The following is a 12989-nucleotide window of genomic DNA, read 5'->3' on the forward strand; positions in this document are numbered from 1 at the left end:
GGTCTGTCACCCAGGCTGGAGTGCAGTGGTGTGATCTCAGCTCACTGCAACCTCCACCTTCTGGGTTCAAGCAATTCTCGTGCCTCAGCCTCCTGAGTGGCTGGGACTATAGGTGGGTGCCACCATGCCTGGCTAATTTTTTGTATTTTTAATAGAGACGGGGTTGCACCATGTTGCCCAGGCTGGTCTCCAAGTCCTGAGCTCAGGCAATTCATCCACCTCAGCCTCCCAAAGTGCTGAGATTACAGGGGTGAGCCACCACCCCTGGCCACATCTCTTAAAATAATAATCATAATAGCAATAATGATAGTAACTAAAACGACCAATGATCCTGAGTGTTGATCATGTGCCAGCCCATCTGCTAAGATTGTCCCATTTAGAGCCTATAATGATCAATCCTTTGCATCGGTACTCTATCAGCTTCCTATTGTACTGACAAAGGAACTGAGGCTCAGGAGGCTAAGGATCATGTGCCACTAGTGGTAACAGGCCTTCACAATCTTTATGAAAGTATTCAGCTCATAGAACCTAAGACCATGTATTTTATTTCTGATGTCAAAGGTATGGCAGAGTGGCTCAGAGCAGAGTTCTGGAGTCAGCAGGACCAGGTAGAATCATTGCCCTGCTTCTTACTGGTGGAGTCCCACTTACCTCATCTGTAAACTGGGGGACTGTGACGATGAAGCGAGGCAGCATACTCAGAGCACTTAGCACAATGCCAGGGAAGGATCTGGACTCGGTAAATGGTAGCTATAGCTATTTCTGATCCAAGCAAAGCCAGAGACCTGGGGTGGGGACACGGGGTGCCTTGAAGTCATCCTGGAGCCCCATTTCCTGGGGTGAAGTATAGCTGAACTTGAGTGTCTCTAAGCCAAGCTGGACAGCTATAGCGCAAGAATGCACACAGCTGCTCCAGCCAACAAGCCAAATGTTCTTCAGCTGCGGCCCAGCCAATGAAAGAAGGGATGATGGAACAGAGGAGGAAGACCAAGTCAAGGGAAGCAGAGACATCTCTTTTGCTGTTCTACACAGAGAAAGGGAATAATGTGGGTAAGTTAGAGGCTATGCAGGTGTCTGGACAGGCCCCCTGGCCCTGGGGGAGCTGTAAGGGCAGCAGGTACCGCGGGAAGGAACCCCTCCTGCTGTCCCAGGACCTGGGCACTGGTGCGACTGCAGCAAGCCTGTCCTCAAACAACTCAGTTCTCCCAGCCCTGGGAAATGGACATGCAAAATTTTGACAACAACCAGGGAATGAGAAAAGTCAATATTGAAGATGAGACCTCCTGAGATCCTCAGGCACTCCGACTCTGTCCACTAGGTGCAGTTTCCTTAGCTCTAAGGCAGATGGGAAGGGATGGAGATGATTCCCCTAGGCCAGCCTGATTGACTGCTGTGAAATGGTGCAGATCCCAAGAACAATTCATTGCTAGGCGGGAGGTTCCCAAACAGCCTTTCACCATCCACCCAACAGCCTCCCTTTCTACCTCTCAGCAAATTGCACTAAGGGCTTTTACAACTGACTTGATTGACAGAGAAATTGACGTGAAAAAGGGAGCAGGGGGAGGGAAGAGAGGTACACAGAGTGACCATCTTAGTTCATTTGTGCTTCTATAAAGGAATACCCAAGGCTAGGTAATTTATAAAGAAAACAGGTTTATTTAGCTCAGGGTTCTGCTGGCTGGAAGTTTGGGCATCTGGTGAGAGCCTCAGGCTGCTTCCACTCATGGTGTAAGGCACTGGGGAGCTGGCATGTGCAGAGATCACATGGAGAGAGAGGAAGCAAGAGAATGGGGAGGTACCAGGCTTTTATTTAACAGCCAGCATTTGCGGCAACTAATAGAGGGAGAACTCACTCGCTCCCCACCCTGTCACCAGGGAGGGCATTGATCTATTCATGAAGGATCCATTCCCATGACCCAAACACCTCCCATCAAGCCCCATCCCCAACACTGGGTATCACATTTCATGAGGTTTGCAGGGGCTCAAACATCCAAACTATAGCAATGACCTTACTCTGCTTCTCCTAGGCTCGGTGTACAAGAAGTACCCTCAAGGAAGGGGCGTGAGAAGGATTAGCTCTTCTATTGACTTACCCACAAAGGATACAGTTTGCTCAAGCCAAGAGGTATTAAGTCGCTTGTACCAGCACATGCCCATTAAGCAATAGAGTAATTCCTTCCACCAGCCATTACTTCTAGGAGTGGGGGTATAATCAGAAATGAGAACAGGCCGGGCACAGTGACTCACACCTGTAATCCCAGCACTTTGGGAGGCCGAGGAGGGTGGATCACTTGAGGTGAGGAGTTCGAGACCACCTGGCCAACATGGTGAAACCCCTTCTCTACTAAAAATTTAAAAATTAGCCAGGTGCAGTGGCACGCCCTGTAGTCCCAGCTACTTGGGAGGCTACAGCATGAGAATCGCTTGAAACCGGGAGGTGGAGGTTGCAGTGAACCGAGATTGCGCCACTGCACTCCAGCCTGGGTGACAGAGGAAGACTCTGTGTCAAAAAAAAAAAAAAAGGACAAACCTGATAAGAACAATTCCTTACTGTGGCAGATGGGATAAGGGTTAAATAGAACTAAATTCAAAATCTAGGTCTGCTATTTCCTGCCTGGGTGACCTTGGGCAAATCACCTAGCTACACTCAATCTCACTGCCTTTCTAAAATAAGGACAATTGTGCCTGTCAAATAAGATTGATGTGAAGATTCATTAAAGTGAAATCAATGGAAATCCCCCATCTTGTGCCTAAGGGGACGGTTGTCCCACAACTATTCAATAAAAGCCTGAGCTTGGGTCTGATTGTGTCGATGGCGGATGCCATCCCTGGCTGCTTTGAGCCTGCCCATTGTTGTGTCCCTTGTTGTGACAAGGAGACTGAGATTATCCTAATTGGGTTAGAGTCTGAGTTTTCGACCAATCAGGGCTTTCCACTCAAATGTTGTGGGTGGGGTTGAAATGGATGTTGGGGAAGCAACAGCGTCCACTAGACTAGGGTCTGGGAGGTGCTCAATAGATTTTGTTGTTCACCCCCAATATTTCTTTTTTTTATTTTTTTTGAGACAGAGTTTCACTCTTGTTGCCCAGGCTGAAGTGCAGTAGCACTATCTTAGCTCACTGCAACCTCCACCTCCTGGGTTCAAACGATTCTCCTGCCTCAGCCTCCCAAGTAGCTGGGATTACAGGCATGCACCACCACACCTGGCTAATTTTTTGTATTTAGTAGAGATGGGGTTTCACCATGTTGGTCAGGCTGTTCTCAAACTCCTGACCTCAGGTGATCCACCCCTGTCAGCCTCCCAAAGTGCTGGGATTACAGGCGTGAGCCACTGCACTGAGCCTGCCCCCCATATTTCTTGTGCACTTCTCCCCCAAAGCCAGGGAAGGAATTTGCATGGGATGGGTGCTCAGTGAGGACCTGGGAATCCCACATTTCGAACATCATACAGGTTTCAAACATGAGGTTCTCATAGATGAATCAGATGATCATTCAGTTGAGTCTGAATTGCCTAAGATAATAGTTCCTTCCTTTATTCTAAAGTGGATGGCAAAATATGGGCTCAAAAAATTGAAGCTGGAGATTTCCAGATGCATGGGTCCCAACTGCACTCATCAAAAGTCAGGACAGAGGTCAGCATCAGCCAAACACTGCAGCATCTTCCCCAGCGTTGAGATCCGTGTAAGTCACGATTTTCATCACCGTTTTTTTTTCTCTCCCAACTCAGCTGCAAATGGCAGAGAGCAGTGTAGGGCACTCTGGCCTCTATTTCTGCTTGTGGGAACTGCCCTCCTCCCCAAAATGAGACCCCCCTCACCAAATAGGAGATGCAAAATCCTGTTGGGAAAAAAGCCAACTTCCCAGAGGGCCTCAGATCCCATTCCAGGGTTAGATGGGCTCATTGGAGTAAGAATTAGAAACAATTGCTGAGGCCAGGTGCGGTGACTCCTGCCTATAGTACCAAGTGGTTTGGGAGGCTGAGGTGGGAGGATTGCTTGAGCCCAAGAGTTTGAGACCAGCCTGGGCAACATAGCAAGACCCCATCTCTGGAAAAAAAAATTAGATTAGCCAGGTAGCTGTGTACCTGTATTCCCAGCTACTTGGGAGGCTGAGGCGGGAGGATGAGTTGAGTCATGGAGTTCAAGGCTGCAGTGAGCCGTGATCACGCCACTGCACTCCAGCCTGGGTCATGGAGCAGGAGCCTATCTCTTAAAACATAAAAACGAAAAGATAAGAAAAAGTAGCAATTGCTGAGAAGATTGGACCATGGCTGAAGTGTTCACCCATAAGAATGCTGTACCCCAATACTGATGACAGTTCTGTTATGGCAGCAAATAGGGGTTGTGATAGAAAGTGAAGGGTTCTCTTCTCTATTTTCTAATTTTGGGGTGATTTTTTATTGCTTTGACACTAGAATATGTAAATTTAGTACAGAATGAAAATCAGATCATTTCTCTCCTTGCCCTTTTATCCTACATTATCAAGATTAGGGGAAACTAAAAATAGCCACAAAAATTCAAAATTATTCACTAGAGGAACATAGGGTCATTCCAGTATGCTGCCCCTCTCCACCCTAAGTCATTATTTAGTTCAAAATTTATGAACTTCTTAACCCACCATTAAGCGTTTTCTATTTTAAAATTTAGAGATCATTGACCAGGCGCAGTGGCTCACGCCTGTAGTCCCAGCACTTTGGGAGGCCGAGGCGGCAGGATCACCTGAGGTCAGGAGTTCAAGACCACCCTGGCCAACACAGTGAAACCCCATCTCTAGTGTAAACACAAAAATTAGCCAGGCATGGTGCCGTGCACCTGTAATCCCAGCTACTCAGGAGGCTGAGGCAGGAGAATTGCTTGAACCCGGGAGGCGGAGGCTGCAGTGAGCCGAAATCGCACCACTGCACTACAGCCTGGGCAACAGAGTGAGACTCTGTCTCAAAAAACAAAAATTAGAGATTATTATGATTTTTATTAATACAGCAACTGCATTTGCCAAAAACCAAAATCATCCTAATTCCCTACTCCTTTGTAGAACCATAAATCTACTAGTTTAATAAAAGAAAAAATGGCTTTAAACAAACAAACAAAAAACATATGCTTAACAGATGGTTATTTTTTGTGGGTTTTTGTTTGTTTGTTGAGACAGGATCTTGCTCTGTCATCCAGGCAGGAGTGCAGTGGTGCAATTGCAGCTCACTGCAGCCTCTACCTCCCTGGGCTCAGGCAACCCTCCCACCTCAGCCTCCCCTAAGCAGCTGGGACCACAGGCACATGCCCCCACGCCCGCTAATTTTCTGTTTTTGGAAGAGATGAGGTCTCCCTATGTTGCCCAGGCTGGTCTTGATCTCCTGGGCTCAAGTGATCCTCCTGTCTCAGCCTCCCAAAGCACTGGGATTACAGGGATGAGCCACCATGCCCAGCCAACAAATGTTTTGAGAATTGTTAACCATGATGGAACAAACAATTTTAGGGGGTGATGGGGATATGAAGAAACGGCTGATGGGATGGATGCTTGCCTCCACTTGCCTTAACCCAGGGAGTGGTGAGACACATTCAGTGGACGCCTGGGGAGATGGAGGTGTACATCAGGCACTTGGAGAAGGTGTTAAGGCGCTATGTCCAGAGGCTGCAGTGGCTGCTGTCCGGTGAGCCTGCCCACTGCCCTGAAGGGTGGAGGAGCGTGAGGGGATGTGGAAGGCTAGCCCCAGGGACCCCAGTATCAGTCCTTCCAAAGCCAGGCCTTGTGAGAACTGCAGATCAGAGGATTAGGCCAGGAACATCATCCAGGTACAACATGACACTGGGAGGCTGGGCATGGTGGCTCATGCCTGTTATCTCTGCACTTTGGGAAGCCGAGGCGAGTGGATCACCAGTCAGTAGTTTGAAACCAGCCTGGCCAACATGATGAAAATATTAAAATACCTTACTAAAAATACAAAAAATTAGCCAGGCATGGTGGTGGGCACCTGTAATCCCAGCTACTTGGGAGGCTGAGGCAGGAGAATTGCGGAGGTTGCAGTGAGCTGAGATCGCACCACTGCACTCCAGCCTGGGCAACAAGAGTGAAACTCTGTCCAAAAAAAAAAAAATGACAGTGGGTTCAGAGGACAGGCAAGGGGCTGGATAACAGGGAGTTAGAACATGGGCCCAAGAGCTCCAGCGGGAGCTCACACATGTCACAGCCTGCTCTGCAAGGCCACCTGCCACACCTTGCCTTCCTGCAAATGACAAGGGGCTCACTGTCAAAAGGTTTGCTTTAATATTGACTGGGCCCTAGCAAAACAACCCTGGAGGTACAGATGGTAAGGGGAACTGACAGAGCAGAAACCCTCTGTTTTTTTATTATTATTACTATTTTATTTTAGAAACATGGTCTTGCTCTGTCACCTAGTCTGGAGTCCAGTGGTGCGGTCATGGCTCACTGCAGCCTCGAACTGGGCACAAACAATCCTCCCACCTCAGCCTTGCAAGGAGCTGAGACTACAGGCACGTGCCACCATGCCCAGCTTACTTTATTTATTTTTTTAAGATACAGAGTCTCGCTATGTTGTGCAGGCTGGCTCTGAACTCCTAGGCTCAAGCGATCCTCCTGCCTCGGCCTCCCAAAGTCCTGGGATTATAGGTGTAAGCCACCGCGGACCTCTTTTCAGAGAGCACCAAGTCCCCTCCTGGAAAGGCAAATGGACAGGGTTGGGCTGTGGATTAAGAGATGGTCTGAAGCATCAAACCCAAGAAGGTGGGCAGACAGCTAGAACTGGACAGGAGGGGATTCAGGCTATGGGGCCTGGAGGGTTTCTGGGGCAATAGGAGGAGGGAGGAAGGGAGTCCTATATGGAGATCCTACAGGTGGCCTTGTATGTGCCACTCAGGGTCTATGTAAATTCATTAGGTCCAGTCCTCTGCAGTAGGACCTGGTATAGATGGTCCACGGACAGGGGCGTCATGATGACTGCTGCTCCAGGTACAGTTGTCAGGTCAGAGGCTGAGCTGGGACAGAGAAGGCATGAGCCTCTCTCCACTCTGGGTTCACATTACCCCTGGGAATGGTGACTTAAAACCAGAGATCCAGCGATTTCTTTTGCAGTACAAGTCCCCCAGCTGACATACCAGTACATACCCAAACACTATCTAATATTTCAAAGCAATATCATGATACTATTGAATCCAATCACTTAACTTTAAGGATGAAGAAACTCAAGCCCAGGAGGTTTAACCGCTTATACAACTCATCACAGACAAAGCCAGAGCTGAAATCTTGATCTCCTAAAGCCCAAACCGCTGATCAGGTCTGCCCTTGGACAATCGCCCCCTCCCACAGCACCACAAAGGCCGTCTCCCAGTGGGGTGACATCCAATCAATGATGAGGCAGGCAACAGGTGTCGCAAGACTTTATAGTTGATAGATACAGTGAGGGAAACCACCCAGGAGGAGGGACCCCTCACCCCCTGCCTCTGCCCCACCTGTCTCGGAGCAGGGAGCCGCCGACTGTTTGGCACTGTTTTGGAGAGCAAAGTATGCATTTTGCTGGACACGTCAGGGTCCATGGGCCCCTACCTGCAGCAGGTGAAGACAGAGCTGGTTTTGCTGATTTGGGAACAGCTGCGGAAGCGCTGTGACAGGTAAGAGGCGAGGGCTGATCAGGAAGATCAAAGGGGCAGTTCCCGGGGCTTCCCTGGTCAAGCACACCGTCTCCTCTCAGTGCCAGCAGGCCTGGAGTTTCTGAGGTGCTCTTCTGAGTAACGCATTTGAGTAGGAAAGAGCACTGTATTCCGCTCTGCTGTGAAGGAAAGCAGTTTTTAGAGGCTGGGTATGGTGGCTCATACCTGTAATCCCAGCAATTTTGGGGGCCAAGGCAGGAGGATCACTTGAGCTCAGGAGTTCAAGACCAGCCTCAGCAACAAAGTGACACCCCATCTCTACAAAACATTTAAAAATTAGCTGGGTATGGTGGTGTGCACCTGTAGCCCCAACTACTTGGGAGGCTGAGAAAGGAGGATCACTTGAGCCCAGGAGGTTGAGGCCGCAGTGAGCTATGATTGCACCAGTGTACTCCTGCGTGGGCAACAGAGTAAGATGCTGTCTCAAAAAAAAAAAAAAAAAGGAACGCAATTTCAGGCCTAGGGACAATTGCAGGCACAGCAAAGGAACTACCATGTGGCCTTGACGTAGGGCTTTCAGCTGAACTTGATTTTTCTAATTTTTTAATTTTTTAATTTTTTAAATTTTTGTGAACTTGATTTTTGAGTGGAGGAAGTTGTTTACTTTCCCTATCCGGAAGGGTTGACCCTAAGGGGACCCCAGGGGACTCTCATCTTAGACTAGGCCTCGTTCTTGCCTTAATCAGAGTACACATTTCTTGAGCACTTTCTGTGCACCAGATGCTTTACACGCATCATTGCATCAACTCTCACAATGAGCCCGTGAGGCGTTGCTGTTATCAGCCCCCATTTTTCAGAAAAAGAAGCCAGGACTTCAAGAGGTTAAGACACTTGCTGAAGATTGGGTAACCAGTCACTGGGTGAGCTAGGATTGTTTGGGTTTTTTGTTTGTTTGTTTGACACGGGGTCTCATTCTGTTGCCTAGGCTGGAGTGCAGTGGTGTGATCATAGCTCACTGCAGCCTCAGCGTCCTGGGCTCAAGTGATCTCACACCTCAGCCTCCCAAGTAGCTTGGACTACAGGCACACACCACCATGCCTGGCTAATTTTTTTTTTTAATTTTTTTGTAGAGATGGGGTTCTCACTATGTTGCCCAGGCTGGTCTTGAACTCCTGGCCTCAAGCAATCCTCCCAGCTTGGCCTTCCAAAGTACTGGGATTACAGGCACAAGTCACTGTGTCTGGCTTGAGCTGGGATTTAAATCTATCTCTGTCTGCATCCAAATCGTCAGTATGTACCCTCTCATTCTCAAGAGGCCCCACAGCCCTCTCCCTGAGAGGCCACAGGGCTCATTGTAGGAGTCTTCAGTCTAGACAGGCCTATTCTAACCAATCTCTTTCTCCCCTTCTCTGCCCCTCACCTCCTCTTTTCCTCCTCCCCAGTTTTAACCTGCTCAGCTTTGCAGAGAGCCTTCAGTTGTGGCAGGACACGCTGGTGGAGACCACAGATGCAGCGTGCCATGAGGCTATGCAATGGGTGACCCACCTGCAAGCTGAGGGCAGCACCTCCATCTTGCAAGCATTGCTGGCAAGTCCCACCACGGAGCCCGACCTTGATGCAAAACAAATACCATCGTCCCCTGTGCTGACACTGCACGATGCTTTAGGATTTACAAAGGGCACTTTAGAATTGACAAAGCACATTTCATCTTCCCAACACCCCAGTGAGAAAAGGATTCTCGATGTTCTCACGTTATAGACGAAGACACAGGCTGGGTGTGGTGGCTCACACCTGTAATCCCAGCACTTTGGGAGGGCAAGGCAGGTGGATCACCTGAGGTCAGGAGTTCGAGACCATCCTGACCAACATGGTGAAACCCCATCTCTACTAAATGCAAAAGATTAGCTGGGCGTGGTGGCACATGCCTGTAATCCCAACTACTTGGGAGACTGAAGCAGGAGAATTGCTTGAACCCAGGAGGCAGAGGTTGCAGTGAGCCAAGATTGCACCATTGCACTCAAGCCTGGGCAACAAGAATGAAACTCTATCTCAAAAAAATAAAAATTAAAGAAAAATAGATGAAGACACAGAGGCTCAGAGAGGTTAAGTGACTTGCTTGGGATTAACCAGCTAGGCAGCGAGCCATGCTCTTCCTCCTAAACCTCAGCAGTTTCCTTGGTCTGTCTGAGGCTGAAAGAGAATCTCTCAGTCTTTTTGAACAGGTCAGAGGCATCCAATCAGATGCGTTTTGGCAGAGGCGGCAGCAGGCACCACCTTTAGGCATTTGGTTCTTGTCTTCCGGGTGAGCCTCTCCCCTGAGCTTGACAGCCGTCCTGTGTTCTTTCAGAAAGCTTTCAGTTTCCATGATCTGGAAGGACTGTACCTCCTGACCGACGGAAAGCCAGACACAAGCTGCAGCCTTGTCCTAAATGAAGTCCAAAGACTCAGGGAGAAAAGAGATGTGAAAGTGCACACCATTTCCTTGAACTGCTCAGACAGGTGCGCGATATGGAGCCACACATCTCAGCAGGGAGATCCAAGCTCCCCACCTAATCTACCTGCTCACTTAGACGCCGGTCTCTCCTGGGCCCTAATCCTGTAAATCAGAAATTAGGAGAAGTGGCCGGGCGTGCTGGCTCACGCCTGTAATCCCAGCACTTTGGGAGGTTGAGGCAGGTGGATCGCTTGAGATCAGGAGTTCAAGACCAACCTGGCCAACATGTCTCTACTAAAAATACAAAATACAAAAATTAGACAGGCGTGGGGGCACGCGCCTGTAATCCCAGCTACTCAGGAGACTGAGACGTGAGAATCGCTTGATCCAGGGAGGCAGAGGTTGCAGCCAGCTGAGGTTGCTCCATGGCATTCTAGCCTGGGCAACAGTGAGACTGTCAAAAAAAAAAAAGAAAGAAAGAAATTAGGAGAAGCATTGTTTTTCTAGAGGGCCCAAGCAGGTGTCACACCACAGGGTGAAAACCCCTCTCTTTATTCAGACATTTCCCTCTGACTTCCTCCAGCCTGGAAACACATTTGCACGAGATTCACACAGTCATGTCACAGTCTCCCTCCTACTCTTCCCTAGGATCACATTTGTGAGTATTTAGGGGACATTTAGGGGAAAAGCTAGAAAGAAAAATATTAATGTAGCCTCATCATGGTTATTTTTATAAACGATCACTATAGAACATGTGTTATGACTGGGCACCATGGCTCATGCCTATAATCCCTGTGCTTTGGGAGACTGAGGTGGGAGGATCACTTGAGGCCAGGAGTTCGAGACCAGCCTGGATATCATAGCAAGATTCTGTCTCTACAAAACAAAACAAAAATGTGAAAAAGAACACATGTCAGATAAGACTCAGCACCTTCAAAAATCAAAACTTTACTATTAGCAAAACAGACTACATAGGGACATATTTTATCTCTTGGTCTAAACCATAAGCCCCATAAGTGTAATATGTGTCCTTTACAGGCCTAACACATAGTAGGCACTGGATAAGTGTCCCATAAAGAAATGGGGGCTAGGCTGGGCACGATGGCTCACACCTGTAATCCCAGCACTTTGGGAGGCCAAGGTAGGCAGATCACCTGAGGTCAGGAGTTCGAAACCAGCCTGGCCAACATGGCGAAACCCCGTCTCTACTAAAAAAATACAAAAATTAGCCTGGCGTGGTGGCCGGCGCCTGTAGTCCCAGCTACTCAGGAGGCTGAGGCAGGGGAATTGCTTGAACCTGGGAGGTAGAGGTTGCAGTGAGCCAAGATCATGCAAGATCACTCCAGCCTAGGTAACAGACTAAGACTCTGTCTCAAAAAAGAAAAGAAGAAATGGGGGCTGGAGTGTGTGGGCTGTGTGGTTTGAGGGGGTCCAGGCTAGATGGCGACACTCACACGGGGAACACGGGGACTCCTCTTCCCTCAAGCAGCAGCAGTTGCTATAGCCATCCATAAACTGGTGGGGAAAGTGTCCTTTGGTGTTCTAATGGTGGTCTCCATGGCACAAGCCACTGCCCATTGCCAGGCTGATTTCTCTTAAGCCCCACAGACTTAAGTTCCCCATGGACCTGGGGAGTCACCCCAACTAGGCTGGTCAGTCAGCCTCCCCACCAGCCCTCTGTCCCTTCCTTCCAGAGCGGCGGCTGAGTTCCTGAGAAAGCTGGCTTCCTTTACCGGCGGACGCTATCACTGCCCTGTGGGTGAGGACACACTCTCCAGAATGTGCGGCCTGCTGACCAAAGGCTTCATCAATGAAAACGTAAGTTGCAGAGCCACTGAACATGAGTTCTGTTGAAACAACTCAATAAAATATCAACAGGTATGGGGTTTTCCTTCTTGAACTCCTGGGCTCAAGTGAACCTCCCACTTTGGCCTCCCAAAGTGTTAGGATTACAGGCATGAGCCACCACGCCCGTCCTGGGTTTTCCTTCTGACTAAAAAGATCTCTGCTTTTCGTTGAGACAAAATATTAACTAAAAAGGATTGGGTTTCCCTGCCACTGTCCTTTTAGGCTGACTCTCCTCAAGACTGGGAAAGAAGCAGGATTTGAGGGTGGTGTTATGTTTCCTGATGATCAGACCAGTTTGCCTGTGTTGGAAATTTATGTGGCTTTATGTAGATTACCTCTTTTAATGTTATACCCATTTAACAGATGAACAGCAGGCCCAGCGAGGTTTAAGAATACACCTAAAGCTGGGCACAGTGGTGCACACCTGTAATCCCAGCACTTTGGGAGGCCGAGGTGGGTGGATCACTTGAGGTCAGGAGTTTGAGACCAGCCTGGCCAACATGGTGAAATGACGTTTCTACTGAAAATACAAAAATTAGCCGGGCATGGTGATGTGAACCTGTAATCCCAGTTACTCAAGAGGCTGAGGCAGAATTGTTTGAACCTGGGAGACAGAGTTTGCAGTGAGCCGAGACTGCACCACTGCACTCCAGCCTGAGTGACAGAGCAAGACTCCGTCTCAAAACAAACAACAACAAAAAAAACTAAAGTCAGAGGAAGTGGTATAGCTAGAGCCCCAAGACACCCACGATCTTAACCTTTGTGCTTTAATTCCTGCATATTTGTGTCTTCTGGGGTTCAATTCATTGAAACACAGACATTCAAGTTATCTGTGAAGCAATAGATCTAGCAAAGTCATAGGTTATCTATGAAGTAATAAATCTAGTAAAGTCATAGATTTCAATGATCTACTTCTGACTTAACAGGAAAATTCTGCACATATTTATACCTTTTAGGAATGCAATGTTGCCAGTGATAACATTCCCAGGACAACAAATTATCAAGTAAGACAACCAATCAGAAATCCAGATTTCTTTTCAGCAGTTAAAGGTTACTTTCACAGGACATGGCATAATTTTTTTTTTTTTTTTTTTTTTTTTTTTTTTTTT

The 12989-nt window shown here is 48.3% G+C and overlaps 1 protein-coding gene across 1 annotated transcript in view; it reads left to right on the forward strand.

Moving 5' to 3' along the window:
* The window catches only part of VWA3A (von Willebrand factor A domain containing 3A), a 65509-nt gene that overhangs the window by 50293 nt on the left and 2227 nt on the right, over positions 1-12989 (forward strand). Inside the window, 8 exon segments of the mRNA XM_011987956.1 lie at positions 940-1050; positions 2028-2125; positions 3544-3681; positions 5536-5644; positions 7475-7619; positions 9041-9185; positions 9946-10097; positions 11727-11850. Of these exon segments, the coding sequence (XP_011843346.1) occupies positions 940-1050; positions 2028-2125; positions 3544-3681; positions 5536-5644; positions 7475-7619; positions 9041-9185; positions 9946-10097; positions 11727-11850 (1022 nt within the window).

Source organism: Mandrillus leucophaeus, unplaced genomic scaffold, assembly GCF_000951045.1.
Source record: "Mandrillus leucophaeus isolate KB7577 unplaced genomic scaffold, Mleu.le_1.0 Scaffold32, whole genome shotgun sequence".
NCBI classification, from domain to species: domain Eukaryota; kingdom Metazoa; phylum Chordata; class Mammalia; order Primates; family Cercopithecidae; genus Mandrillus; species Mandrillus leucophaeus.